Source organism: Miniopterus natalensis, chromosome 18, assembly GCF_054644295.1.
Source record: "Miniopterus natalensis isolate mMinNat1 chromosome 18, mMinNat1.hap1, whole genome shotgun sequence".
In the NCBI taxonomy this organism is placed as follows: Eukaryota; Metazoa; Chordata; class Mammalia; order Chiroptera; family Miniopteridae; genus Miniopterus; species Miniopterus natalensis.
Window position 1 is genome coordinate 33,155,669 of NC_142098.1, and position 24,492 is coordinate 33,180,160.

Genomic DNA, 24,492 nt, shown 5'->3' on the forward strand with positions numbered 1-24,492 from the left:
GTTTAAAGGCACCAGGTTTGACCACCTTGGATGGCAACTTAGCAAGACATGCATACACCCGACTCAACAGTAACACTTCCAGGAATTCATACTGCAGAAATACTTAAAGTTGTAAGCAAAGATACACTTACAGGGACAATCACTGCAGCACACTTTGTAACATCAAAAATTAGTGTCCATTGAAATGGACACTTCAAAATGTTGAAGTTCTAACTCCTGCTGTGAGGGTATTTGGAGATGGGGGTCTTTGGGAGGTCATGAGGGTAAGACCCTCATATTAGTGCCCTTACAAGAACATCAGTGCTTTCTCTGGTGTGTGAGAACATAGAGAAGGCAGCTACCTGCAGGTCAGGAAGAAAGCCTTTACCAGGAATCAAATTGGTGGACACCTTGATTTTGGACTTCCCAGACTCTAGAACTGTGAGAAATAAATGTCTGATGTTTAAGCACCCAGTCTGTGGTACTCTGTTATAGCATCCTGAGCAGACCAATACAAGAGTTAACCAGACTTGCAAAGGGAGCCCAGCCAGTGTAAAGGCCAAGGAAATTATTAAAGCTAAAGAATGTATCATTGAAATGGTTAGCGACACCACCAAAGGAGCTAATGATGAGGGGGAAGTCCTGTCACTCACATTTTACTGATGGGAAGCCTGGGCCCAGAAATGCAGAGCTGTCATATTGCCCAGTAGTATTAGGCAGCACCAGGACCAGAACTCAGGTCTCTTGGCTGCTAGCCTCAAGCCTTTTCCACAACATTGCTGTCTTTCTCTGGGTCTTGGATACCTGCCATGAAAACTACACAACAGGAAACTGATTCAAACATATTTATTATTATTTTTACAGACTCTAAGTTCACTAATAATCCTGCCACGCACACTGGTGTAATGAGACACCAGGCCTGGGATCACACCTCTGGCCAGGCTGTGTGAACCACTGTCCAGCAGGCACCTGTCTCAGGTGGGCAGCTTTCTGAGGGAGGGTGGGAGTGTCCCAGGTACAGTATCTCAGGATGCTGAAAAGGAAAAGGGCTGCAAGGAACACCTCTGGGTGCACGTGCCTATGCTGTGCTGTGGATCAGCTGCCACTCAGGGTGGCTTCAGAACCTGACTTGGGAGTCCCAGAGAGCATTTCTAGGGAGGTTAAGATATGATCAAGGTGCCAGTGAGACCATGATAGGCACGTGCTGGGTTTCTGTGGCTTGAACGCTTGGGTGAGAGCCTCATTTTTCAATCACACAGCTGCAATGCAGAAAGGCATCAGGAGGCTGGGCTTGGTACTAGCAACTGAAGAAGTCGCCCAATCCTGGGTTACAACTCTATCACCAAGTGCCCTGTGGTTTCCAGGTGGCTATGGTGGTGACTCAGGAGTCCTTCAGTGTTTTCCCATTAACGCCCTGTCCTGTGGATGGCACGTCATACTTTTCAACGCCCTTTAACTATATCCGCAGGTTTTCTTCTGGGCACTCTTATAACCATTCTTGCTCACCGGCGCTGGTTTAGACCTGTCAGATTCTTGAGCTGATAAAGGAATAGAAACAGAGAGAATGCTGAGGGCTTGCCCTACCCCAGGACTCCAACAGGAAAGATCAGAATTTCAAGGAAGCACAGGTGGCTATGATACAGAGATCTGACATTCAGGGGTCCCGAAAGTCAGCCAGTAAAAAATAAAGAGGTGGGATATTTGGAATCAAGAGGCTCAGACTGAACCACTGTCAGTCTCATTACCAGCTTTCCAGTTTAAGGCTACAAAACTACTTGGGGTCAGTGATACATTAAGAAAGAAGCACAGGGCCAGAGTGGGATGGGGCATGGCAGGGATGAGCTGGGAAGTACTCACCGTCACTGCGGCACCCATGAGTCCTTGCACCAGTGCCTCTCCAGTGGACTTCACCTAGAAGAAGTCAGAGTTGGGTTCTCTTAAGCCCCCACCACAACCTCAAAGATGAGACAGGTGGGACAAACCAGCAGGTCTATTAGTTCCAATAGGTAGAGTCAAGAGGACCTGTATACAGGAGGAAGAGCCTATACAAAACCACAAATGGGCCAAGTGTGGCTCTTTGGGAAGGCCCTCAGGACTGTTAGCTGAGGCCAAAAGAGAGCAAGAGAACAGACAGTGCCCAGCAGTGACTGAAGAGAATGGTACGCCTAGTGAGGAGGCTTCCCAAGTGGCTAGCCCCCCACTACCTGTTTGGCAGTGTGGCCCATGTTCATAGCATCATTAATCCGGTTTTCCAAGAAGCGCCAAGTATCCTCAAAATCTGGGGAGGAGTCCTGCATCATCACCAGCTCTGTCGTGTTGTAGATGGCAGCCAGCACAGCTCGGCGGGTATACCAGTTGAACTGCAAAGAAACCCATCCAGGCAAGTGGGTCACCACTACTGCTGTGGGCTGGGAGCAATTGGGGGTGGTTTCTACCCAAAGCCACAGACACTCAAGGGCTTCCTCCTGAATTCTTTCCCTCCCAGATACATATGGCCCTCTGGACAGCACTACAGCTCCCAAATGTGGCTGCGCATCGGAATGGCCTGGGAGATTGAAAATGCAAGCTCCAGCCCTGGCTGGATGGCTCAGTTGGAGTGTCATTCTGTGAAGCAAAAGGCGGCAGGTTCCATTACCAGTCAGGGCACATACCTAGGTTGAGGGTTCGAGCCTCAGTCGGGGAGCATACAGGAAGCAACCGATCAATGTGTCTCTCTCACACTGATGTTTCTCCCTCTTTCTCTCTCTCTCTGTAAAATCAATAAACATGTATCTTCAAATAAAGATTTTAAAAAAAAGAATGTTGAAAAAAAAATGCCAGTTCCTGGGCCCCAACCTCTTAAGAGTTTCGAGTCAGTGGGTCTGAAATAAGTGCCAGGAGTCTTGATGTTTACTAAGCGGCCCAGGTGATTTTGTTACATCTGGTCTTTTTGGAACTGCTGGTGAAAAGACTAAATCTTGGGACATCTAAGTCCCGGGGAGGCTCTGTGGTCAGCCAGTTATGACCAAACTTTGGTGTGTTCACTAGGAAAGCCACGGCTGAGACAGAATCATGGAAAGATTAGAACACCTAGGAAAAGCTGAGAGGTCAAGTCCTTTAGCAACTCCGACTGTCCTGGAAAACTACTCTTCAGAGCACTAGCTCAGCGGCTTCATGTTTTATTCCTTTAATTTCTTTGCTTTCTAATTTCATTTTGCTACCATCCCTGCTGCTGGTATATTCCCACAGGGGGCAAGTTTATTAAAGCACTATGTTACAACTGTGGTGGGAGTGTATCTTTGCCTCCCCAGCCTGGATATTAATTTCTTTTTATGAAGATATACTTTTAAAAAATTTCCCTAACAGGAATGTAACAGCATTAACAAGTCACATTCTTTCCTGGTGCCTGTTTAAAGGCTTATTGATCTCTTAGCAAAGCAGGCCAAGGTGGGTGGGAGTTTCTTTTTAAAGCAACAGTGTCTCCATGGCAGTAAAAAAAAAAAAAAAAAAAAAAAAAAATCAATCTCATAAAGTCACACAATGAGAAATTCTGCTACAGAATCTAAATTTTAGGAGACTGGTTGGGAGGGGATGGATTATAAAATGGCAGCCCAATCACAAGGCCCTCTGATGTCTTGCATCACCACTATAGGTCAAAGGAATGACCAGTGGTTTGTGGCTAGAGCACTGGTTCCTGAATGAAGACAACTTAGATCCCACTGTGGCTTGTTGAGGGCCCTTCCTCATACATCAGCCTCTCCTTACCAGGATGGGAATGATGTTGCAGGCCCCTAAAGGGATTTATGATCAAAGAAATTTCACAAACTTCTTGAAGAAATGCTTAACCCAATTTTTTCCATTATCCTGTGGGCCTGCAAAAAGCACTCACATCAGTGGACTGGTCCCCAGCATAATGCCACATGTCATCCACCATGCTGGTGAGTAGGCTCAGGCTGGATGGGATGTTGTGAGGGAGCATGAGGATGCTGAGGGCCTGTGGAAAGAATGACAGAGGAATAGGTACAGCATATAGGTGACAACAGCACGTAAATGGCTGGCGCCTCACCTCTCCACTATGGTATGTAAGGGGGCCTGCCCTGCTCTCATTCTGAGACCCACCTCTCCAAGCCCTCCTGGCGGCTAACCACCCTGACCACAGCTGATGGGAGCCAGGGGCCAATCCTACCCTCCTGGGCCAATCCTACCCTCCTAGCCCAATCAGATTCTCAATCCCCAGCACGTGGATTTGGGAATGCAGACAGCAGAGGGTCTAGCCTGGTCTCTCTGAGTACTGAGAGCAAGGATAGGGGAGGTCACATGGAGGAAGAAGCAGAGGTAGAAGGGGAATCTGTGGGTGGTTTCTACGTCCAAATTCTAGGCCACTCCCAGGCCCTAGTAACATTCCTGCCCTTGATGTCCCACTGCAGCCTCAATAAATCCCCCCCCCCCCCCCCGCAACTCAAGTTGATCTGCTACCTGAAACCAAATCCTTCAACTAATGTAAGCAATGGTACAACTCAGAGACTCCTCCATTAGCAGACATCAACTCCTGACAGTACAAGGTCTTGCCACTTATCAACTGTAAAATCCTTGGCTGGGACCTATGGATTTGGACAGAGAGGTTCTGGATTGGCTGGAAAGTTTTCTCTTAGTGAAGGAGCCCAGAAGGAAATGTGCTGAATTATCAGGCAGCTAGGGCCTAATGCTCTCATTTTTACCATGTGAACTATGAGGTGGCACGAGTCAAGCCCACAGGTCTGAAAATCAAGTGTAGCAAGCATACACAGGGGCAGGCTTGACTCTTCGCTGTACTCCCTTCACACCCAGACTGGGGGGTTCAAGTGTCTGTCAAATGACTGACTGAAATTCCATGTTTAATAGTGTCCCAGGTGGATAGAGGACACCAGATGATCTCTGCATTCCTCTCATTTCTGATGTGCTTTGACTTGAGTTTCTTAACCAAGAGAATGGCCCACACTGTGACATGCTTTGAAACAGAAAAAAGGAAGCGTCAGAAAAGGGGAAAAGCCCTTGTAATGAATACTCCAATTTTCAAGCATCACACTGACAATTTGAAACGAAATCCAGTCCTCTGAGATATAGAACATGACAGGCCCGTTAATAACAATGGCCAATACAATCTGCTGCCTTTTCTAATCTCCTTCATGGATTCCTCCTCACTGAAGACCTGCTGGCACAATTGGGCCACTAAGACCCCACCCAGGATGTGATCCAGTACCCAGGCCACTCACATCTCCAGGGACTGAGACACAGATGGCTCCGAGTTGCTCTCTTTGGCATCCCCCAAATCTGAAACCTAGCTCTGCCAAGTACATGGAGCATCCCTAGGTCTGTGGACATCAGTGAGCTAACTTCTGACAGTGTGCACAGTCCTCTGAGTGAAAGGTGCTGACAGTTACCAATCTGAATACATTGTTGCCCTGGGGTCTGGATATGGACTCTGTACCCGGGGCCAGTGTTCAATGTACGGGATCAGCATTCTCAGTCTGGTTTCCACTGCGTCCCTCAGGAACTCGTCTGTCTTCCTCTTCCTGGAAGAGGGAAAAGAAAACAGTGCGTCTCTGGGCCAAAGCAATGGGCTTGGTGCTAGCCTAGGGAGAGCGTCCGGCTAGCTCTGGACACTGGCCTGACTACAGCTGTCAGAGCCAGGTGGCTACCTGTCAGTCACTCCCATCAAAGTAGCAGGGCTGCTCAATGCTACTCTCTTTGGCTCTCCTTGGGTTGGCCTCCTGGGGACAGCTGGTGGGGCCTAAGTCACTCAAGCCTTAGCTGCCACCCTGAGCGATAATGACATAGGACTTACTCTGCCTGGCTCAGTTGTACCAGCTTCTGCTCCTCTTCCAGCACCTGGGTGAGCCGAGCATTGCACTGGGTCACAAAATGCAGGATCAGCTCACTGCCATCATTCCCAAACATGCTGGCTGCCGCACTGGAGAGACCCAGAGACTACAAAGGGAAGAGGGAAAACAGAACAGTGGTGGCAAGTCCAGTGGACATGTCTTGCCTGTTTGTCACTAGCGCCTCTTCTAGTAAGAGCAGCTTCATTTTCAGAGGGCCACCTCACTCTTCATACTCGATCCGTGAGACTCAGATGAAGCTAACCATACTTCATCAAGCCCCTTGGTGTGATGCAAAGCATGGGACACAGACTTGGGTGATGGGAGTTCACAGCGCCATCTCAAAGATGTGCACATGACCAAATCTAGGCCTTGAGAGACCGTCTTGGAACTTTTGCTAGTACTGATGGGAAAGAGGAACTCTCTTTCCACTGGGGTGGCTGAACCATTCTTAGTCCTGCATGGGATGCCCCTGCTGGGAACTGAACTCAGAGAGGAAAGTGAAGCAGGTATGCTGGAGAGAGAGTCCCCAGCCCCAAAATCTGAGAATGCTGTGCCCAAGCTACTTCCAGACTTTTCTGTTACTAAATGAATCAAAACACTCCTTGCTTGAGCCAGTTAGAGTTGAGCTCCAACACTTGTAACCTGGAGTACTAATATAAAAAGGGGCTCAGAAAGAGCATTCATAACTCTCTCCCTCACCAATTCACTTAACTTAAATCTCTTGGAAACTAGGTCTCCAAGTTGTTTAAAAAACAACAAAGCTTTTCTTTCTTTTTAATTATTTATTTTTCTGTTAATCCTCACCAGAGGATATTTTTTTCCACTGATTTTGAGAGAGAGAGGAAGAGAGGCGGGAGAGGGGGAGAGAGAGAAACATCAATGTGAGAGAGACACATTGATTGGTTGCTTCCCACACACCCCCTGACTGGGGCCGGGGATCAAGACTGCAACCAAGGTAAGTGCCGTTGACTGGAACTGAATCCAAGACCCTTCAGTCTGCAGGCTGATGCTCTAACCACTGAGCCAAACCAGCTAGGGCACCTCCAATCCATTTTTCACTCAGAAGCCAAAATGAGGGGTTTTAAACATCAAATTTAACCCCAGGTCTTCAATTTTTCTTAGTTCAAAAGCCTAACTCCTTAACATGAGGCCTGATTTGACGTCAACGGAGGTTCCCCAGTCTCACTCAGCTCGTCTCTCTCTTCCCTCTCTGCACAATGGTTTTCTTTGGTTCTTCTGTGGCAGGCTTCTTTCCACTCTGCACATGCTGCTTCTCTGTCTGGACTTGTCCACCCCACCCCACCCCCACCACCAAATCAGTAAAGCCTAACTCATTTTTCAGATCTCAGTTCAAAAGCTTTTCCTGACCATCTTCTCACCTCACCCCACATTAGATCCGGTCCCACCATTATATGCCCCAACAGCACCTTTTCCTGAATAGTCCTCATCACATTTTATAAGTACATGTTTGTATATATCTATTTAATGTCGCTAGACTGGGAGCTCAACAAGGCCAGAATTGTGTCCGTCTTGGCCATTAGGACATCCCTAGGACCTAGCACAGTGTCCAGTGCACACTATGTGCTCAATAAATATTTAAAGAATAAATGATTAATAAATGAAAGTGTGTGTTTTTTAAATTGAAAAACTAGGCATTAAAATGTTGATAGTAGGATCACGGGTTTATCATAGATGATTTTTTCATTCTTTTCTGTATCTGTATGGTTCAAAGTCTTCACAATGAGCATACCATGGAATCATATCATATACACATTTCATTTACATGCCTTCTGTTACCATATGTGCTCTTGGAAGAGAGTGAGAAACAAGAGAAATAGCCACTGAATTTAAGTCAAGCAGCAAAGCTGCCATTGTCTCATGTCATGAGATACCTGTAGCAAGCTTGGAATGAGAGACATGAGCCTGTAATTCCATTGGTCTCCGTTTTCAGAGACCTCTCACAGGATGGTATCTGGCTACGCTTGATGATTCTGTACAACACGGCCTAAACATAAGCCTGTTGCTTAATCTAAAGCAGCAGTCTATTCCAATGCAGGAGGAAATGCCTACTATTAGACTCATTGAAAAAAATCAAGTGCTGGTCTCCGAAGTGGTGCCTTCTTAGCAGTTTTCAAACACCATATTTCATCAGGTCTAAGATGTATATATTTTTTATTTTAAACAACCAGTGTGAATTGTACAGAACTGATGATGCGTCACAGTTTAAAGGCAGCATTTTTCTTTTTTAGTGATGCATAAAACAGCGATGCTTCTTACAACCAGTGGCATCTTAAATGAAATATGGTAGTTTTTATCATAAGCAATTCTTTAATGGGCTGCTGTTAGAATCTAACTCCCAAGATCCAACTCCATCTTATATATTCTTTTTATATTAAAAAACAGTTTAAAAATGAACCTATTTCCACCTTGCTGGGAAAGAAACACCCCCCAAAACAGAAAACCCTAAGCGATGAGGGGTTCCAAGCCGGGCAGGAAGATGTGTGAGCCTCCGCTTTGGCTGATGTAATTCCCTCCTGGCTGATCGTGGTCAGGCTATCCCACCCTCACCTATACACACCTGGGCTCCTTCTGCAATCGCCTCTGCTGTCCATCCATGGGCAGGCACGAACTCCAGGGCTGCTGTCAGGATGCGGTGCTGCAGTTGCTCCTCACTCTCATGGTCCTCCTCCTCCTCACCACCCTGGTCTGTGTACCTGAGATCCAAATCCAAGAGCGATATGGGGACAGAGCCCAGCACACCTCATCTCACTGCCTGCTGCCTTGCATACAAAATGAGCCTGCCCAGAAACCGTAACTGTGACTCCTCTAAGCACGTGTTGGGAGGACATTTACTTTTGTGTCAGTATTGGTACTGCAATGCAATACAGTAGAAATTATATCATCCTTCCCCTCCCAGACGGTCACTGAGAGAAGGGCAGCAGTAAGTGAGGAGGTAATGTGATAGAAAGACACATGCTCCTGCAGCACCCCGGATTTCCCTGTTTATAGCCCTTAGCATAGTTTCTTTATCTGTATTTACACCAGAGGGTAAGTCCATAAGGTCCAAAACATAGGGCCTGGCACAAAGTAGATCCTCAAGAAGTAACTGTTGAATTGACATGAAAGGTACTTTAATCAGGGGACCAGAAAAATGACTAGGGATACTCTAATTTCAGAGCTAGAGGACCTTCTCAGTGGTAGGATTAAGAAAAAAAATACCCAAATGTAAATTATTATTATTACCTTTCTGGAGGGCAATTTGGCCCCACATGAGTAACAAAATGCTACACATACATATCCTTTGACTCAGTGCTCCCACTCCTGAGAGAATCACACACTTTAACACATTATTTTTCATACCAGTGAAGGAAATCTAAATATTCATCAATAAAAAATAGGTTAAATAAATTTTGGTACTGCCATTTGCTGGAGTATTATGCAAATATTAAAATAACATATACCATGAAAAGACATTAAAAATGTACCATTGAGTGAAAAAACAGGTTCTGGAACAGTGTGTATATTGTACTTAATTGTTGTTATATACATAAGCTTATCTATGAAATATGCTTAGAGAAACACCTAAAAGGGTATTAACAAAAATGTTAGCAGAGTTATTTCTGAGTTTGTAATTTCTGGTAATTTTTGCTTTATTTCTGTGAACTTCCTTGTATTGTTTGGATATTTTACAATGTACAGGCACCATTTTCATTAAAAAAAAACACCCCACAGGTTCCTTTCAAAGAGTCTTGAAAAATAATGAAAGGTGAGAAGGATAGAGAGGAGAGAGGAAGGAGAACAGACACACCCAAGCATGCAAAGTGGCCAGAAATGGGTTCTGGTGCCTACCTGGGAGGTGGATGAGAAGACTCTGGGTTGGGTTCTTCTGCCCCCTGTGTCTCAGAATGTTGCTGAGAAAAAGAGGGGGGAGGTTGCTGCTTCTGCTCACCTGAAGACCTTAGCTGCAGAGCTGAAGCATGGAAGGCACGTGGTACTAGGGCTGGTCGGCAGCGGGACACTGAAACAGAAACTGGACTGGTCAGTGCGGGACACTGGAGAAGACCCTTTAAAACCTAAAGTGGTAGAAGGGATGGGGAAGAGAAAAAGAGGGCAGAGTCCCCTCCAGAACCACTTATCCAAGTGTTGGGTCTCAGGCAAAAATCATGGATAAATAGATTGGCAACCTTGAGACATGATGTGGAGACAAAAGTATGAGCCAGAAAACAGAAGACGTGGCTTCTAGGCCTGTTTCTATCATTTGTTAGTTGTGTGGTAATGGGCAAACCATTTCATCCCAGTGAGCATTACTTTAAAGTATGTAAATTAAGAATAATAATCCCTACTACTTGCTCGATGAGAGAGAGGGTGAAACAAAAGGTGAAACTGACTGGAAAATGTCTCATATTTATATACCATGGCAGGAGCACTGGACTAGAAGTTAGAAGGTCTGAGTACTGACTCCCTAGTGTTTATATGGTGTCTCAATCTGCTTTCTCACCTGCAGTACTGCGACACCCCATTCAGTCACATTAGGAAAGGGCTTTGGAAAAGCACAGGGTCAGGCTACCTTTTTTGTTTCCCAACACTGTATTATAAAAAATTGCAAACTTACAGACAAGTTGAAAGAACTGTAGCACAGACACCTGTATATCCACCATCTAGATTCTCTATATCTCCCATCACACTCTTCACCTATCCATCTTGTTTTTTGATACATTTGTTGCAGACCTCAGTATTTTTTATCTCTAAACATTTCAGCATGCCTATACGAACTAGAGTTTAATATTTACTTACTGTTTCTTTACTGAGCTGGCATTTATATACAATGAAAAGCAAGTCTTAAAAAGTGCCAATTCTGAATTTTGACCAATGGACACACTTATATAACTTGAACCCCTATCTAGAGATTATCATCGCCCCAGCAAGTTGCCTCATGTTCCTTCCCAGTCATTTTCTACCCACAGATCTGAATTTTTCACTCTAGTTTTGCCTGTCCTAGAATTTCATCTAAACATGATCATACAGTACGTCCTTTTTACGTAAGACTTTTGTTTAACATATTTTTTAGATTGAGTTATGTTTTTTGTGTCAATCAATAGGTTGTTACTCTTTATTGCTGAGTAGTATTCCATCAATAAACACTATTCTGTTGATAGACACCTGGGCTGTTTCAGTGTTGGCTATTATAAGTAAAGTTGCTGTGAATATACTTGTAAAAAACCTTTCTATGGACATATGCTTTCATTTCTCCTGGGTAAATACTTAGGAGTGGATTTGCTGGGTCACAGACATTACTTTTATTAAACATGTTTCATTTGGAGTTTTGTATAAAAACAACAAAAGGACACTCATTAAAAAAAAAAATCTATGGACCAACTCAGGGAACAATGATTTTTAAAAAACACAAGTAAAAATATCAGTATTTCAGTGTACACAGAGAAAAAATGGACTGAATGTTCATGAAACTTTGAAAAGGACAGGGGACGGATGTACCACAGAAACACTGAGGGCCTACCGCGATTTGTGAGATTTTAGGTGAAATGCAGAAGAATGTTTATTATTTTATTAGCTATATATTTTTGTTGATGTGTCAATGTATACATCCTATTTATGGAGAGTGACACTGGTTTTCCGTTTCTGGTAGAGATACAAAGTTTTCTCTTTTAAGTAAATGTCTATGTTTTTAAGAATTCACATGTATAAACAAAAATACTGACTATATAGTGGCGAAGGTGGTACAACGGTATCACAGAATTACTGACGTGGTGGGGAAAAGACTGACAGAAACAGTGGACTAGGTGCTCTCTGTGGCTGACTCCAACTCTGTCCCTCGAGTGTTCCTGGCCCAGGGACTTCGCAAAGGAGTTAGGAGGCTGTGTGACCTTGGGCACCTACAGCCCTCTCTGGGACTCCATTAAGTCCATTAAACGAGAGTGGCAGGCCCTGCTCCGCGGCTCTGACCCCCCACAGCTGTTGACTGCGGGCAAAGGCCAGTCAGACGGCCCCGTTCCATTCCCGGGCCCCCGGGAGCCCCCGCGCCCACGTCCTTCACCTCACCTTGCTCGCGAGCCGCCACCACGGCCCCTTCCGCCCCACACCCAGCCCAGGTCGGCCTCGCGCCCTCTCCCCGCTCCACCCCGCTCCCCGGCTCGGCCGCCCCCTCACCGGGCAGGCACCGCAGCTGCAGGAGCCTCCAGCCCCCACGGCCGAGCGCGCCAGACACCGCCGCCGCTGCTGCCATCTTGGAAGAGGGCACGTCTCCAACCGCGACGTGACGTTCAGCACCGCGAGCATGGCGCAGCCACTTCCGCCCTCACGCACCGCGGGTGCCTCCTCCTCTCGCGAGAGGCGCGTGCGCGGAGAAGCGCGGAGCGAGTCCTGGGTACCAGGTAAGCGCCGTTTGGGTGATCGGAGAGCCCGGCTTCCCTCAACGGTTTCCTCCCGGCCCACCCTCGTCCCCGGATCCTCCCATTTTCTAGTCCCAGTCCCGTCCCTTGGTAGGGACCTAGGCTTGGTCACCTACCTGAGGACCTCGGCGGGCTTTTGCTCAGAGAAGCTGGTGTGAGGGGCCGGACCGGTTTCGTCGGCCGCGGGCTCCTGGCGCTGTGGCCGCTCGTCCTTCCTGGGCTGCTTCGTCTCCTGCGCCGCCGCCCCGGCCTGAGGCCCCGGGGACAGCGAGGTCAGGAGGAAGGACCCCGAGCTGCGGTCCGGGAGACCCGCGTCTGACACCCGCTGCTGCCTGGAGCCGGTTGTAGTGACCTTGGGCCTCAGTCCCTCTTCTCAAAACTGAAGACGTTTCGGTCGTTGGGGGAAACTCCGGGTTAACTTTGAGCCAGTGATTTTCCTGAACCTCCAAGGTGTTGTTGAGTCGGTATAATCAAGTATTTCCCAAACTTGCCAGATCGGAAGAATCACATAGGATGCTGGTTAATAGGTCGGATACCCAGCTCTTTCTCCTGGAGGGTTGATTCATTGCATTTGGATATAGTCCGGCGTCTTTTTTTAACAAATGCCCGGAGGTGATTTGTAGGATCTGCAAACTTGGAAAAGGCTGGTAGCATTGGTAAGGTAAATGGTTTGCACCTCTCCTCCCCAGCCTGAGGGTAAATAGCTTAAATCACCCTACTCAGGGAGACCGATAGCAGAAATCCAATTAGTGCCATTTGCCAGCCACACCAAGGACAGACAGATTAAGAGGATAAACCTCATTTTGGTATATCGGCATAAACCTTATGAATATTCTATTGATGGGCCCCAAGACCTCCCCTAAACATCCAGACTTCAAAAGCCCTGAAAATGAATGTCCCAGTGCGCTGTTCCTCCGGGGAGCACGCCCATGCCATTCCCGTCCCCCTTACCTTCCCCCACAGGCATGTGCCCCCAACCTCTAAGGGACCCCATGAGACTTGCAACCAGGGGAGCAATGGGCAGCAGCAGCTCATCCTGGGCTAACTCCCCCAAACCTGTCTCCAAGGCCCTCTTTCCCCCCTTTCCTTTGACTTCCCAGTGAGCCAAAGCAGCCCAGCCTAGGCACTCCCGTTGCTTCTTCCATGCCCTTTCTTATTTCAATGTCCTAAATATATTTTTGCTGCGGTCAATAAATTCTTTCTACGCTTTGTCTCTTGATTGAAATCTTTTCCTCAAGAAGACAAGAACCCAGGTCTCCTTGTCTCACCGGTAACGGACCCTTCCTTGTCTTTGTGTCTGTTTTGCACACCCCTTACTAACCCTAGTCTTTTCAAATCATTTTGCTCTCCCCTGCATGAGTGTGGGGGAAGCCCTCCTAGGCCGAAACTCCCCAAATGTTAAAATTTCATATTCGTATCTCTGGACTTAGATAAAGCACTGCTGATCTCTCCGTGAGTTGTTGGTTTTTTTCCTGAGTTCTGTCCACTTATTTTTAAATGATCCTTTTCTGTGGAAATTCTAGCACTTGGATATCTGTTCTGAAACCCTTAACTCTTGACGCACACCTAATTACTGTGACAGTCTTCCATTTCTTTTCCTTTGAGTTTCCTGTTTCCTTGCTGATCACCTTCTCTTCCTCCCTCCCCCCTCAGGTGTGTGTGTACATGAGCTTCAGTCAGTTCATTTTAATTAAAATTTTCTGATGACTGTCAGGATTCTCAGATTTTTTATGCACCTGACTTAAAAGGATTTGCTTTTTGATTTGAACTGGTACCCAAACTTCAATCTTAGTTTTTTTCTTCTGGCCCCGTTTATCCTTAAGAGGAGACAAATGCCTCAAGGTTTGATGTTTACTGGGTTCTTTAAAAATAAACAAGTGCATCTCCAGAAGTTATTCTGAGACCTCTGCTGTCACTGCCTGTCAGTAACATTTTAGAAGATCCACGGACGTGTGCGTGCAGCAGTTAAAGTTGGAGAGGTGCTTAACAAGTCCAGTGACGTGACAGTGACTTCTACTCCGCCTCTTTCTAGTTATGAAACTGGGCTCTGAGTCACACTTCTAAGTATGTTGACTTAAGTGCCAGACAGTTTTTCCTTATGTTTTTTTAAAAAGTCTGATTGACAACAACACAGAACTCTGATGATGAAAGGCATCACACTTTGGCTTTTAGATATTTAAAAGAACATGCTGTCCCATTGTATTAGGAAAATGCTGACGGAAAGTGGTGGCTGTGTCTGTTTTTTGAGGGTTAATGTTTAATGAGTGTATTTTATGAGCACCCTATTTCCATAGGAGATTAGTGTGAGGGGATATGGAACGGGAAGCATTTCATGTTCTTGAACTTGACTGACACAGTCCCACTGGAGTACTGTGTGAGATGTCATAAAGTGCAGCTCTTGTCCTGGGTAATTGCAACAATGAAAAAGGAGCATCACGTTTCTCCTGGCCATCGAGAAGTGGAGCCTCAGAGTTGTTCGAGAACATTATTTTATTGAGCTTTGTGTGCCAGGCTCTGCTGGGTGCTTTGCATATTTTCATCTCATTTCTTAGAGCAGCATTAATATTTAAGAAAGAAAGGAGTAACTGAGTAGAGTGCTATCTCCTGACCCAATTTCAATGTGAGCACATTCTATACTCATCTGTGTATCAAGTGGAAGAGAAAGTTGATCCATGCAGGGAAATTTCCATAGGTTAAAAGCACAGGCTTTACAGTCATGTGGACTTGGATTCAAAACCGAGCTCTTACTTTATCCACACAACACTTACTAGTTGTGTGACCTGGGCAAAGTCAATGGCCTTCGTTTCCTGGCTGTAAAATGGGAATAATTACTAGTTTAAGGTGGTTCTGAGGTTCAACTGAGATAATACATGTAAAGTGTTTGAACAGTCTGGCTAGTAATAAATGTTAAAGACATGGCAGATACTGTTGATCACTGATACATTGATCATATTTTGATGGAAGGGAAAATATTCAGTTTGCTAAATTTAAAACTTGTCTCTCTCTTTTTGTTTTGTTTTGTTTTTGTTTTGTTAATCCTCACCCAAGGATGTTTTCTCATTGCTTTCTAAAGAGAGTGAAAGGGAGGGGGGAAGGGGGGGAGAAAGAGAGAAACATTATTGGGTTGCCTCCCACGGGTGCCCTGACCAGGGCTGGGGATCAAACCTGCGACCCCTCCATGTGTGGGCCAGTGCTCTAACCAGTGAGCCACACAAGCCAGGGCTAACTTGTCTCTTTTTTAAAAGAACAAACATTAAGCTTGTGGTTGGGTTCTCTCTGCCAATTTATTTGCCTTCTTGCTGAGTCATACTTCTGCCTAATTAATGTCCTGTGTGTTTTATATTCTGGTCAAGCCCAGTTGTCTCATATCAAAGAGGAAATAATCTTTCTGCCTTCAGGCTCCTTACTTGGTTGCCAAGTCAGGATTCTCACAGAGGAAGCCACCTGTCTTGTTTGGGTATGTTGGGATTATGAAACCTTGGGGAAATGGGTTCATTTATTCAGACTCTCGTGTTGACAGGAAGATGTTCTAATGTCAGCATTCCCAGTAGAATTAGCTTGTGATTCTAATCATAGTCAGTGGTGCCTTGTGGGTGACATTGTGCTTTGGTCTCTGCTCAGTCTTGACTTTCCTTTGGCCTGTGGTTTTTAGGACCGCAGCACTGCAGGAATGGCAGACTTTGGGATCTCAGCTGGCCAGTTTGTGGCTGTAGTCTGGGATAAGTCTTCCCCGGTGGAGGCTCTGAAAGACCTGGTGGATAAGCTTCAGGCATTAACTGGCAGTGAGGGCCGAGTGTCTGTGGAAAACATCAACCAGCTGTTGCAATGTAAGTACCTACCCAGGTTGTCTTTACAGGGCGGGGGTGGGGGAGATGGGTCGGTTTCTATGGGAGTGCTGCATTTCTTTTGTTCCTTGATAACTGAGTTTTTGTTTTGGGTGGCACGTGATAGTAGGGGCTGGTCACCCTGTTGTTTTTCAGTTGAGATATAGTGGACCCAGGAGTGTAGTTGATGATTTGTATAAGCATGTTCTTGTTTCTTATTAGATACCCCACTATTTTTTTTAAAAAAAGCTTTTCATCCAGCTTCCTTTTTTACTTCTTCCCGAGTGTATGAAAGGATATGAAATTGGTGAGACTGAGGGAGAGCAGGGCAGTAGCGCCCTTGCCCCTCCTCTAGTAACAGCGGTCTAATAGCATTTGCTGAACAGGTGGGTGTGCATCCTACAGGGCCAGGCTGTAGCCTTGGTGGGGGCTTGGGAGGGCTTGGGAGATTGCTTCTGGGTTCCAGGTGATTGCTGATAGAGTCTTCCTTCTTTTCAGCTGCCCACAAAGAATCTAGCTTTGACATTATTTTATCGGGTGTAATTCCTGGAAGCACCACTCTGCACAGTGCTGATATTCTGGCTGAGATGGCCCGGATCCTTCGGCCTGGTGGATGTCTTTTTCTGAAAGAGCCAGTAGAGACAGCTGTAGGTAAGGATATCTTCATTTGAAAGACTAGGCTTTAACAGGGTTGAATCTTAAGCTGTGGTTGCTGCATCTGTGAGCAGGAGATATCATTTAGAGATCAATATTCCTACAGCCAAACCTTCTTAGAGATAAATTATTGTAAAAATCTAAAGCAACACATCTGAAGAAATTGTGATCTTTGATCCATTGGGTAGTAAAATAGAAGGAAACTGCCTATCTGAAAACGACTGGGTCCTTTAACAGATGAACAGTTAGCCTTTGCTATGTCTATACCATGGAAAACTTTGCAACAGTAAAAAGGAACAAACTTCATATGCACAGCAACTTGGATGGATCTCAAGGGAATTAATGCTGAGTGAAAAAGCCAGTCTCAAAAGGTCATGTGCTATCTGATTTTGTTCATACAATTTTCCTGAAATAACAAAGTTACAGATGATGGACAAGTTGGTGCTTGACAGGGGAGGCGCTATATGAGACTGTAAAGGGGTAATATGAGGGTTCCTTGTGGTCATGGAACATTCTGTATCTTGATTGTGGTAGTGGTTACACTAATCTGTACGTGTGCTAAGATTGCATAGAAACACACACACACAAGTGCATGTAAACATGGTGAAATCTGGATAAGCTCTGCGGACTGTCAATGTCAGTTTCCTGGTCCTCAGATTGTACTAGTATTGTGTGAGATGTTACCATGGGGGAAGCGAAGTGAAGGATCCTGAACTTTTTAAACTTCTTGTGCATCCATAGTTATAGCTGAAAAATAGTGACTGGAAATCTGGAAGTGATGTAATTATTGATTCACAGGAAACTAATGATAGAATTACGAGAAATAAAAACCTGTCTTTTTTGTTTAAGTGGTAAAGTGTCAAAGAGTTATTCAATTCTGAATTTTAGCATTTTTTTAACTAGACTTTCCATCAAAATGAATGTGATGACTTATTTCATCAAATAAGATAATAAAAATGAAAGTATTTTGAAATGTATAAAGGCATTTGTGTGGAAATAAAAGCTTGTGATGTGAATAGCAGATATCAGTGTTCTTTGCAGGGAATGTCAGCACAGTGACTTTTGTCAGAACTACAGAGAAAATACAGTACTTGTTACTTTAGCATTTCTAAGCCTCTTTCTCAATCATTATCTAACAAGCCCAGGAAGGTTAGGTGTTTCCAGGAAGCAGAGAGCACTAAGAAACAATAGTAAGGGAATCACTGTATAAAACTTAAGAGCATTGGTAAGAGAATTTTGAATAACCAAGTCAAGTTAAAATATCACTAAAGTATATATACATTAAACAGAACAGATTATTGTTTTAATGCTTGCTGACCTACCTAGGATAGAGCCTTTATTGTTTTTTCTTCTGTGACCTGTAACGCTATTGATTGGGGTTTTCCTCTTGGCAGTTAACAATAGCAAAGTGAAGTCGGCATCTAAGCTGTGTTCGGCCCTGACTCTTTCTGGTCTTGTGGAAGTAAAAGAGGTATGTTTGTAGACAACCTTCTTTGCTAGAAACTTAAACCTTGGGTCCCTAAACTTAGTACGTACCTCTTTGTCAGATGATACAAAGAGAATCAGAGAAACAACAGCCCCGAAGATGAGGTGATCAGTTCACTTAGACTAGGAAATAAGTTGAGAAGTGCTTCACATGTGAGATACATGATGCCTCTGGGATAAACCTCTGGGATAAATCTCCTTTGAGGAGGTTCGGCTGGGGCCCATGTCTGGTCTCAGTTCAATAGAAATATTGAATTGTTTAATTAAATAGAGGTGTTTATATTTCTACACTCTTCTCTGATGTTGAAAGTTTCTTGTGTGAGAAGTAAGTGTAGTATTGTGAGAGCCATTATACCACTGATTTGCTACATGACTGGACGCCTTAATTTACTCATGCCCACCCTTTATTTTTCTTTTTAGTTTAAGGTTTTCTGTTTTTTTATTCTAAAATAAGGGATGCTTATAAAAATTTAATTAATACTGCCCGGCTGGGTGTGGCTCAGCGGTTGAGCATCGACCTAGGACCCAGGCGATCGGGGTTTGATTCCTGGTCAGGGCACATGCCCGGGTTGCGGGCTAGGCAGCCGATCAATGACTCTCTCATCATTGATGTTTCTATCTCTCTCTCTCCCCCTCCTTTCCTCTCTCTGAAATCAATAAAGATATGTTTTAAAAAAAAATTTTAATACTGAAGAATATTGAATATAAAGTGACATCCCAGCCCTTGCTCACACTTTCCACCCCCAAGGGAGCCACCAATACATTTTTTTGTAGGGCTCTTCAAGCCTTTTTGTATGTATTTGCAAGTATACACACATGCGTATGTCAGTAAGGTCATATGTACATATTGTTCGGTCACTAGCTTTTTGGACATTTATCCATCTCAGGGTGTCAACCCTGTTCTGATTAATGATGTAACACTACTCAGTGCTACAGATGGGCTATGGTTTATTTAACTGTTCTGTGTTGTTAGATACAGAGATTATTATTTTAATGACACAGCACCCCAGCTGTTTTTCTACTTTTACTGTCTGCTGCTACTTCCCAAGGAACAAAGAAAGCATTTCCCTCTCCCTGTTGCTCTGTTCCTCTTAGGATATAAATGTTACTGTTCTGCTGATGGGCCTGCTTCCCTGCCACAGGCTTGTCCTATTCAGCAGGACCACGCAGACGTGGTCCTCATCTTTATAACAATCACCGCAGCCCCCGCAGTGACTTGCACAGTGCCTTATATTTAGTAGGCAGATATTTAATAAACGTTTTCAAACTTTCCAAAGGGTAGGCTCAAAGTAAAAATGTAGACGAAAGTTATAACCTAGGGTTCTGACCAGTGAGAAGCTGATGTTAGGCATAAGGTGATGTCTGGGACCTCCTGCTATTAGCCTGTGTGTAATAACATCCCGCCATTCTGTGCACCACTTAAGACACAGGCCTGAGTATTTGATGCCTATATAGGTGGGCATAGAATATCATTTTGTAGAAGGAGTGTGGCCTAATCCTTTTGATGTCTTGAATTCTAGCTGCAGCAGGAGTCCTTGAGCCCTGAGGAGATACAGTCTGTCCAGGAACATCTGGGTTACCATAGTGACAGCTTGCTCTCTGTGCAAATCACAGGCAAAAAACCCAACTTTGAAGTGGGTTCTTCTAGTCAACTTAAGCTTTCTACTGCCAAGAAGTCTGCTCCTTTGGGTAAGACTGGATGTTCTGTCTAAATAAGCCTGGAAGGATGCATTAGAAACTGAACCAGAGATCTGGATGAGGTGGTGATGGAAGGATGCTTACTGTACTTTTGTCCTGGGCATTTTCAGATCCCAAACTGAAATAACACATAGTTATTATCTAGTTCAGCCCTTCTGCACTAGAGGGCACTGAGGCTTCCAGGCCACAGAATTTTGACATTTAGCCTCAGAAGACCTGGTGATGGTGGTCATGGTAGATAAGAGTGCCCTGCCCCTCTTCCCATATGCCCTCTACCTTTGTGCCAGTAAAGTCAGCTTTTGTTTTTTAATTCCTGAGTTGAGAAAATTGTCCCAGCTGTGAGGTGTGCAAAGATGTATTGGTGTATTCACATTACTCTGTTTTGACTATCCAGCCTACATCTTCAAGAAATCCTTTGGAATCCCAACCTTTGGGTTCATAGTTCAGAATGGTGGGAACAGCTCAGATGGGCAGTTTGCCCCTTGGAAGGTCTGAGCAAGCAGTTGTAACAGTGATCATGAGGGGGTGCTCTTATCCCCAGGCCCACTTGAGGACAGGCCCCACACTGAATCCAGATCTCAGCCCTTTCCGGCCCTTCCTTGAGATCTGGCCTATAGAGAAGCTCAGGAGGTATGAGGTTTGTGTCTGACATCAATATGTGTCACACTGCTAGGATCAGTTCCAGAGCTTAGTTTCTTTATGTAACAAATTTATGTGAGGCTAAAACTGTGCTGTTCATTATGGTTTTTGACACACTCGTTTAATTTTCAGTCACCCGCAGTAGGTGCAGGGAGTACCATTAGCCCCATGCTCTGGGGGTGGAAACTAAGATGAGGAGAAAGCAATACGGAGTGGAAGTGAAAGCATCGGACAGAACCACATTTGTGACTTTGTGTAACTGGCCTGAATATCTAAACCTGTTTCCATACCTATAAAATTAGGATGACAGACACTTACCTCCTAAGGTTGTTAGCAGGATTTAATTAGATGATGTCTGTAAAATGCTTCATGTAGTGTCTGGTACAAAGCTAGTGCTTAACAAATGATGACTTCTATGACTGTCAGTGACTGGGCCAAGGTCATGCCTTTTGTCAGTGGTAGAGCTGGGCCTCAGACTCAGGTCTTTCAACTCTCAGTCCAGTCTGTTCTCTACACAGTCTTCATAGAAAGCACTTATGTTTGCTTGTAGTTTGTTTAAGGCTTCTTTGCAGAACTCTTTTTCTTTTATTGGTTGGACTTAGTGAAGCCTGCTGTGGACCCTGCAGCTGCCAAACTGTGGACCCTCTCAGCCAATGACATGGAGGATGAGAGCATGGTGAGTCAGCGCCACGGGCACCTGATTGCCTTCCTTTACGCCCCACTTTGGGAATGAGCGCTTGCAGTTGGGAGTGGCCTTTCTGGACCAGTAGGTGTGAAAGTATTTAAAGCCCAGCACTGTGGCTCTGCTGTCACCGGCATTTCTGAATTAGAAGGAACCTCCCCATTAGTGGCCTTTTAAATTTCTTTCCAGCATCTCTTTCACCACAGATTTTCTCATTCTTACTTCCTGTGACTTATTAAAGACTCTCATGGGCATGTGCCAACCTGGAAAGAGTTGGTCAGCTGAAATATTTTTATTGGCTCCTTTGGATGAGTCATTGACACTCACTGTCTTAAAAACAGTACTTCTCCAGCTCTGACCCATGCTGCTGTAATAAAGTTCTTCATTTCTGCAACTATCAGAGTTATAGTGGCAACCAAAATGGGTTATGGTTTGTGCCCTCATAGAACTTACAGATTAATTGTCCACACATTTATCAAAGAATCACACAATCTATGTATCCTTAATGGCCCTTTTCTCTGGAATTATAGAGAAAATATCTTATTCCCCTTTTCAGCCCTTTTATATGTACAACATTTCTCTTTGTTCTTCCTGCTCCCCTCCCCAAATACACATAATACATTTGTTGTAAGCCAGTTCCCGGCCCCTCACCGCCTAGTGCGTCTTCCTTGCATGTTAGCCCGCTGTGGCGGTCAGCTCGAATGTGAGGGTCAACCAGGAGGGTGGCGGGTGCCTTCTTTATACAGATGGTGTAGATCTGCTCCCTCCGCCTTGACCACCTCAGCTTCTCGTTAGCAAAGACCGTGACTGTGTCACTAACTGCTCCGAACACTCCCCAGGATCTCATCGACTCAGATGAGCTACTGGATCCTGAAGATTTGAAGAAGCCAGACCCAGCTTCCCTGCGGGCTCCTGCATGCGGAGAAGGGAAGAAGAGGAAGGCCTGCAAGAACTGGTGAGCGCTCTGCCGCGCGCAGCGGGGCCGCCGTGCTGGCTGTCCCCAGGAGCCGCAGCGCTCTGCTGCAGCTACAACATTCGTTTGACTGTGAAATGCATCAGACACACAGGGGAGTATGTTCAGCAGGCACATCTTAAGGATTAAGAAAATGAGCCCAAGAACCGATCACCAGGTTAAGAATCAGAAACACTACTGGTATGGCAGCAGCGCCTTGCACGCGTCCTCGGCTGCGTCTTGCTCCACCTTCCCCACGGGCTACCATTCCAAGTTTGTCTTAATCAGTCCTGGCTTTTTTGATAGTTTAACCACCTCCAAGTGACTCTCCAAACAATACATTATTTAGTTGTGAGAAACTGAATCATAAGCCCCAATCTGACTCGCAGAGAAAGAGCAATACTCCATGCCTACGAAGGCCCCCCAGGAAGGATGGGATTGACAGGGCCTTCTGGTCTGGCTTCCATGGGAATCTCTAAGCAACTTCCGGGAAGTCAGTAGGAAGAGCCATGAGTGAGCTCTAGGAAACCAAGGATGTGCCACAGTTAGAGACCTGGCAGGGTTGTAGTGCGATGCAGGGACTGATGACCCGCAGAAATACGGTCCGAGGCAGTGGCCCCTCTTTGTATTCTGCTCTAAGCTCACCGCACCCCAAGCTGTCCCCACAGAGCAGATCAAAGCATAGAGTTTGGAGGAGAAAGTTGAGTAGTGGCTGCCCTTTGTAGATGGAGCATCTCCCTGCTGGGTTTCCCATTCCCCACCACTCTTACTGTCTCCCTAAACAGCCTCACGCATTTATCTTACCCGCCTGGCCCCGCAGGCGTTTGAGTTAAGACATCCTGATATAAAGAGAAAAGCCTTAGAGCACGTTTTGGCACTGCCCAGGATTTGGAGTTTCTGGGTGATGGTCAGTCTCACTCATCAGCTACTGGTTTCCCCCTAGCACGTGTGGCCTTGCTGAAGAACTGGAAAAAGAAAAGTCCAGGGAACAGATGAGCTCCCAACCCAGGTCGGCTTGTGGAAATGTAAGTACCGTTACTCACTATTCCCCGAATCCTTAGCGGTGTTGGGCATCGTCCTGAACTACACAGACTAGCTCAAGCTGTAAGGAATTTCCCGCCCCAGTATTTCAATAATAGGTGAATGTGAGGACATGTATGTAGGTGGTGATGGGGAAGCAAGGTTCTCTCTCAAAAGAGGGTTAGCATGCTTATGGCCAGACAGGGGGCTCTTGTTTCTTAATTTTGTCCCTACTTTCTGGTGGACCTGAGGTTATTCTGCCGTTTGGCTGAGCTTGGCTGTGATTTGAACTGCTGAGAATATAGAGGTGCAGCCTCCTAAGGAGCTTCTCTAGACCATTGTTTTCATGGAGCTGGAGGTCTTAAAAACTCTTAGTGTTTGGGTCCCCATTGGACCTACAGATACACCCAGCCATTTCCTTCAGGCCACTGTGGCCATATTATGAAGGTAGAGATCGCATTCTTCTGGCCCCATCCCTGGGATAAGCTTCCCGGTATGATTATCTCTTCTCTCAACAGTGCTACCTGGGCGATGCTTTCCGCTGTGCCAGCTGCCCCTACCTCGGGATGCCAGCCTTCAAACCTGGGGAGCAGGTGCTCCTGAGCAACAGCAATCTCAACGATGCCTAGGAGGGACCCCGCCCAGGACACATCCGCTCCTCCGCCAACTCCTGTCCCTCAGATCCCATCTCTGCATTTGCTCACTGTTGGAAACCCATTTGCAGGGAGGGTGCTTAGTAGGCAGACTGAAACTGGCTGTGGGGTGCAGGGGTGTGTAAAGCTGCTGTGGATCAAAAGACCAAGGTGTCATGGGGCCTGGTTACTCTGGGTGGGGCCGGTTTCTTCACCTAGTGTTAGGGAAACGGGATGTGTCCTGAAGAAATTCCTCTCCTGGTGTCAACATGCTGACCATACACTCCTGGCCCAGACTCCCTGAGTATTAAACTCTGTGACAGAGAGCCCTGCCCCCACTCTACGCTCAGCAAGTGCCACTACTTGTCTTCCAGAGTTGGTGTTTTACTCAACATGCTGTTCCTGGTGACATGTGTCAAGCATCTTGTGACCTCAGGACACCAAAGGAGTCCCTCGTGGATTGCTGTGATCATTGAGTCCCTCTCCCCTCCTACCCCCACTTGTGTTAGTGCATCGCACCTGTGTTTTGTTCACCTGCCGTTACTATTAAACTTGTACCTCCACGTACCTGTTGTGAAGAGGGGTATGTGTGTGTGTGATGTCTGACAGCCGTCCAAGCTCAGCTCAGACCACAGAACTTTCTGTTTTGGGGAGACCTACTATCACACACAGATGGGGCT

At 45.7% G+C, this 24,492-nt stretch overlaps 2 protein-coding genes across 2 annotated transcripts; one reads left to right on the forward strand and one right to left on the reverse strand.

Annotated features, from left to right (window-relative positions):
- Window positions 1-810: 810 nt before the first annotated feature.
- On the reverse strand, window positions 811-12,063 carry COQ9 (coenzyme Q9). The gene is made up of 9 exons (XM_016206556.2): window positions 11,985-12,063; window positions 9,669-9,837; window positions 8,398-8,533; window positions 5,783-5,925; window positions 5,426-5,510; window positions 3,848-3,952; window positions 2,184-2,339; window positions 1,837-1,890; window positions 811-1,517 (listed from the first exon to the last, which is right to left on the reverse strand). Exons 1-9 carry the CDS (start codon window positions 12,058-12,060, stop codon window positions 1,482-1,484), a joined length of 960 nt encoding a protein of 319 aa, XP_016062042.2. The 5' UTR covers window positions 12,061-12,063; the 3' UTR covers window positions 811-1,481.
- Window positions 12,064-13,326: 1,263 nt separating this feature from the next.
- Window positions 13,327-23,904, forward strand: CIAPIN1 (cytokine induced apoptosis inhibitor 1). Its single transcript, XM_016206557.2, has 10 exons — window positions 13,327-13,678; window positions 15,625-15,683; window positions 15,879-16,053; window positions 16,549-16,701; window positions 18,099-18,175; window positions 19,710-19,878; window positions 21,129-21,202; window positions 22,048-22,163; window positions 23,104-23,185; window positions 23,699-23,904. Exons 3-10 carry the CDS (start codon window positions 15,897-15,899, stop codon window positions 23,807-23,809), a joined length of 939 nt encoding a protein of 312 aa, XP_016062043.2. The 5' UTR covers window positions 13,327-13,678; window positions 15,625-15,683; window positions 15,879-15,896; the 3' UTR covers window positions 23,810-23,904.
- Window positions 23,905-24,492: the final 588 nt, after the last annotated feature.

What these genes read in the sequence shown, in the direction of transcription:
- COQ9 (XM_016206556.2), bottom strand. Translation starts at nt 12,060, where the DNA reads ATGGCAGCAGCGGCGGCGGTGTCTGGCGCGCTCGGCCGTGGGGGCTGG. An exon ending in GTACAACTGAGCCAGGCAGA is followed by an intron (nt 5,511 to 5,782) that starts GTAAGTCCTATG and finishes TCCCTCTTCCAG; the next exon opens with GAAGAGGAAGACAGACGAGT. An exon ending in TCATGGGTGCCGCAGTGACG is followed by an intron (nt 1,518 to 1,836) that starts GTGAGTACTTCC and finishes TTCCTTTATCAG; the next exon opens with CTCAAGAATCTGACAGGTCT.
- CIAPIN1 (XM_016206557.2), top strand. Translation starts at nt 15,897, where the DNA reads ATGGCAGACTTTGGGATCTCAGCTGGCCAGTTTGTGGCTGTAGTCTGG. An exon ending in ACATGGAGGATGAGAGCATG is followed by an intron (nt 21,203 to 22,047) that starts GTGAGTCAGCGC and finishes AACACTCCCCAG; the next exon opens with GATCTCATCGACTCAGATGA. An exon ending in AGGAAGGCCTGCAAGAACTG is followed by an intron (nt 22,164 to 23,103) that starts GTGAGCGCTCTG and finishes GTTTCCCCCTAG; the next exon opens with CACGTGTGGCCTTGCTGAAG.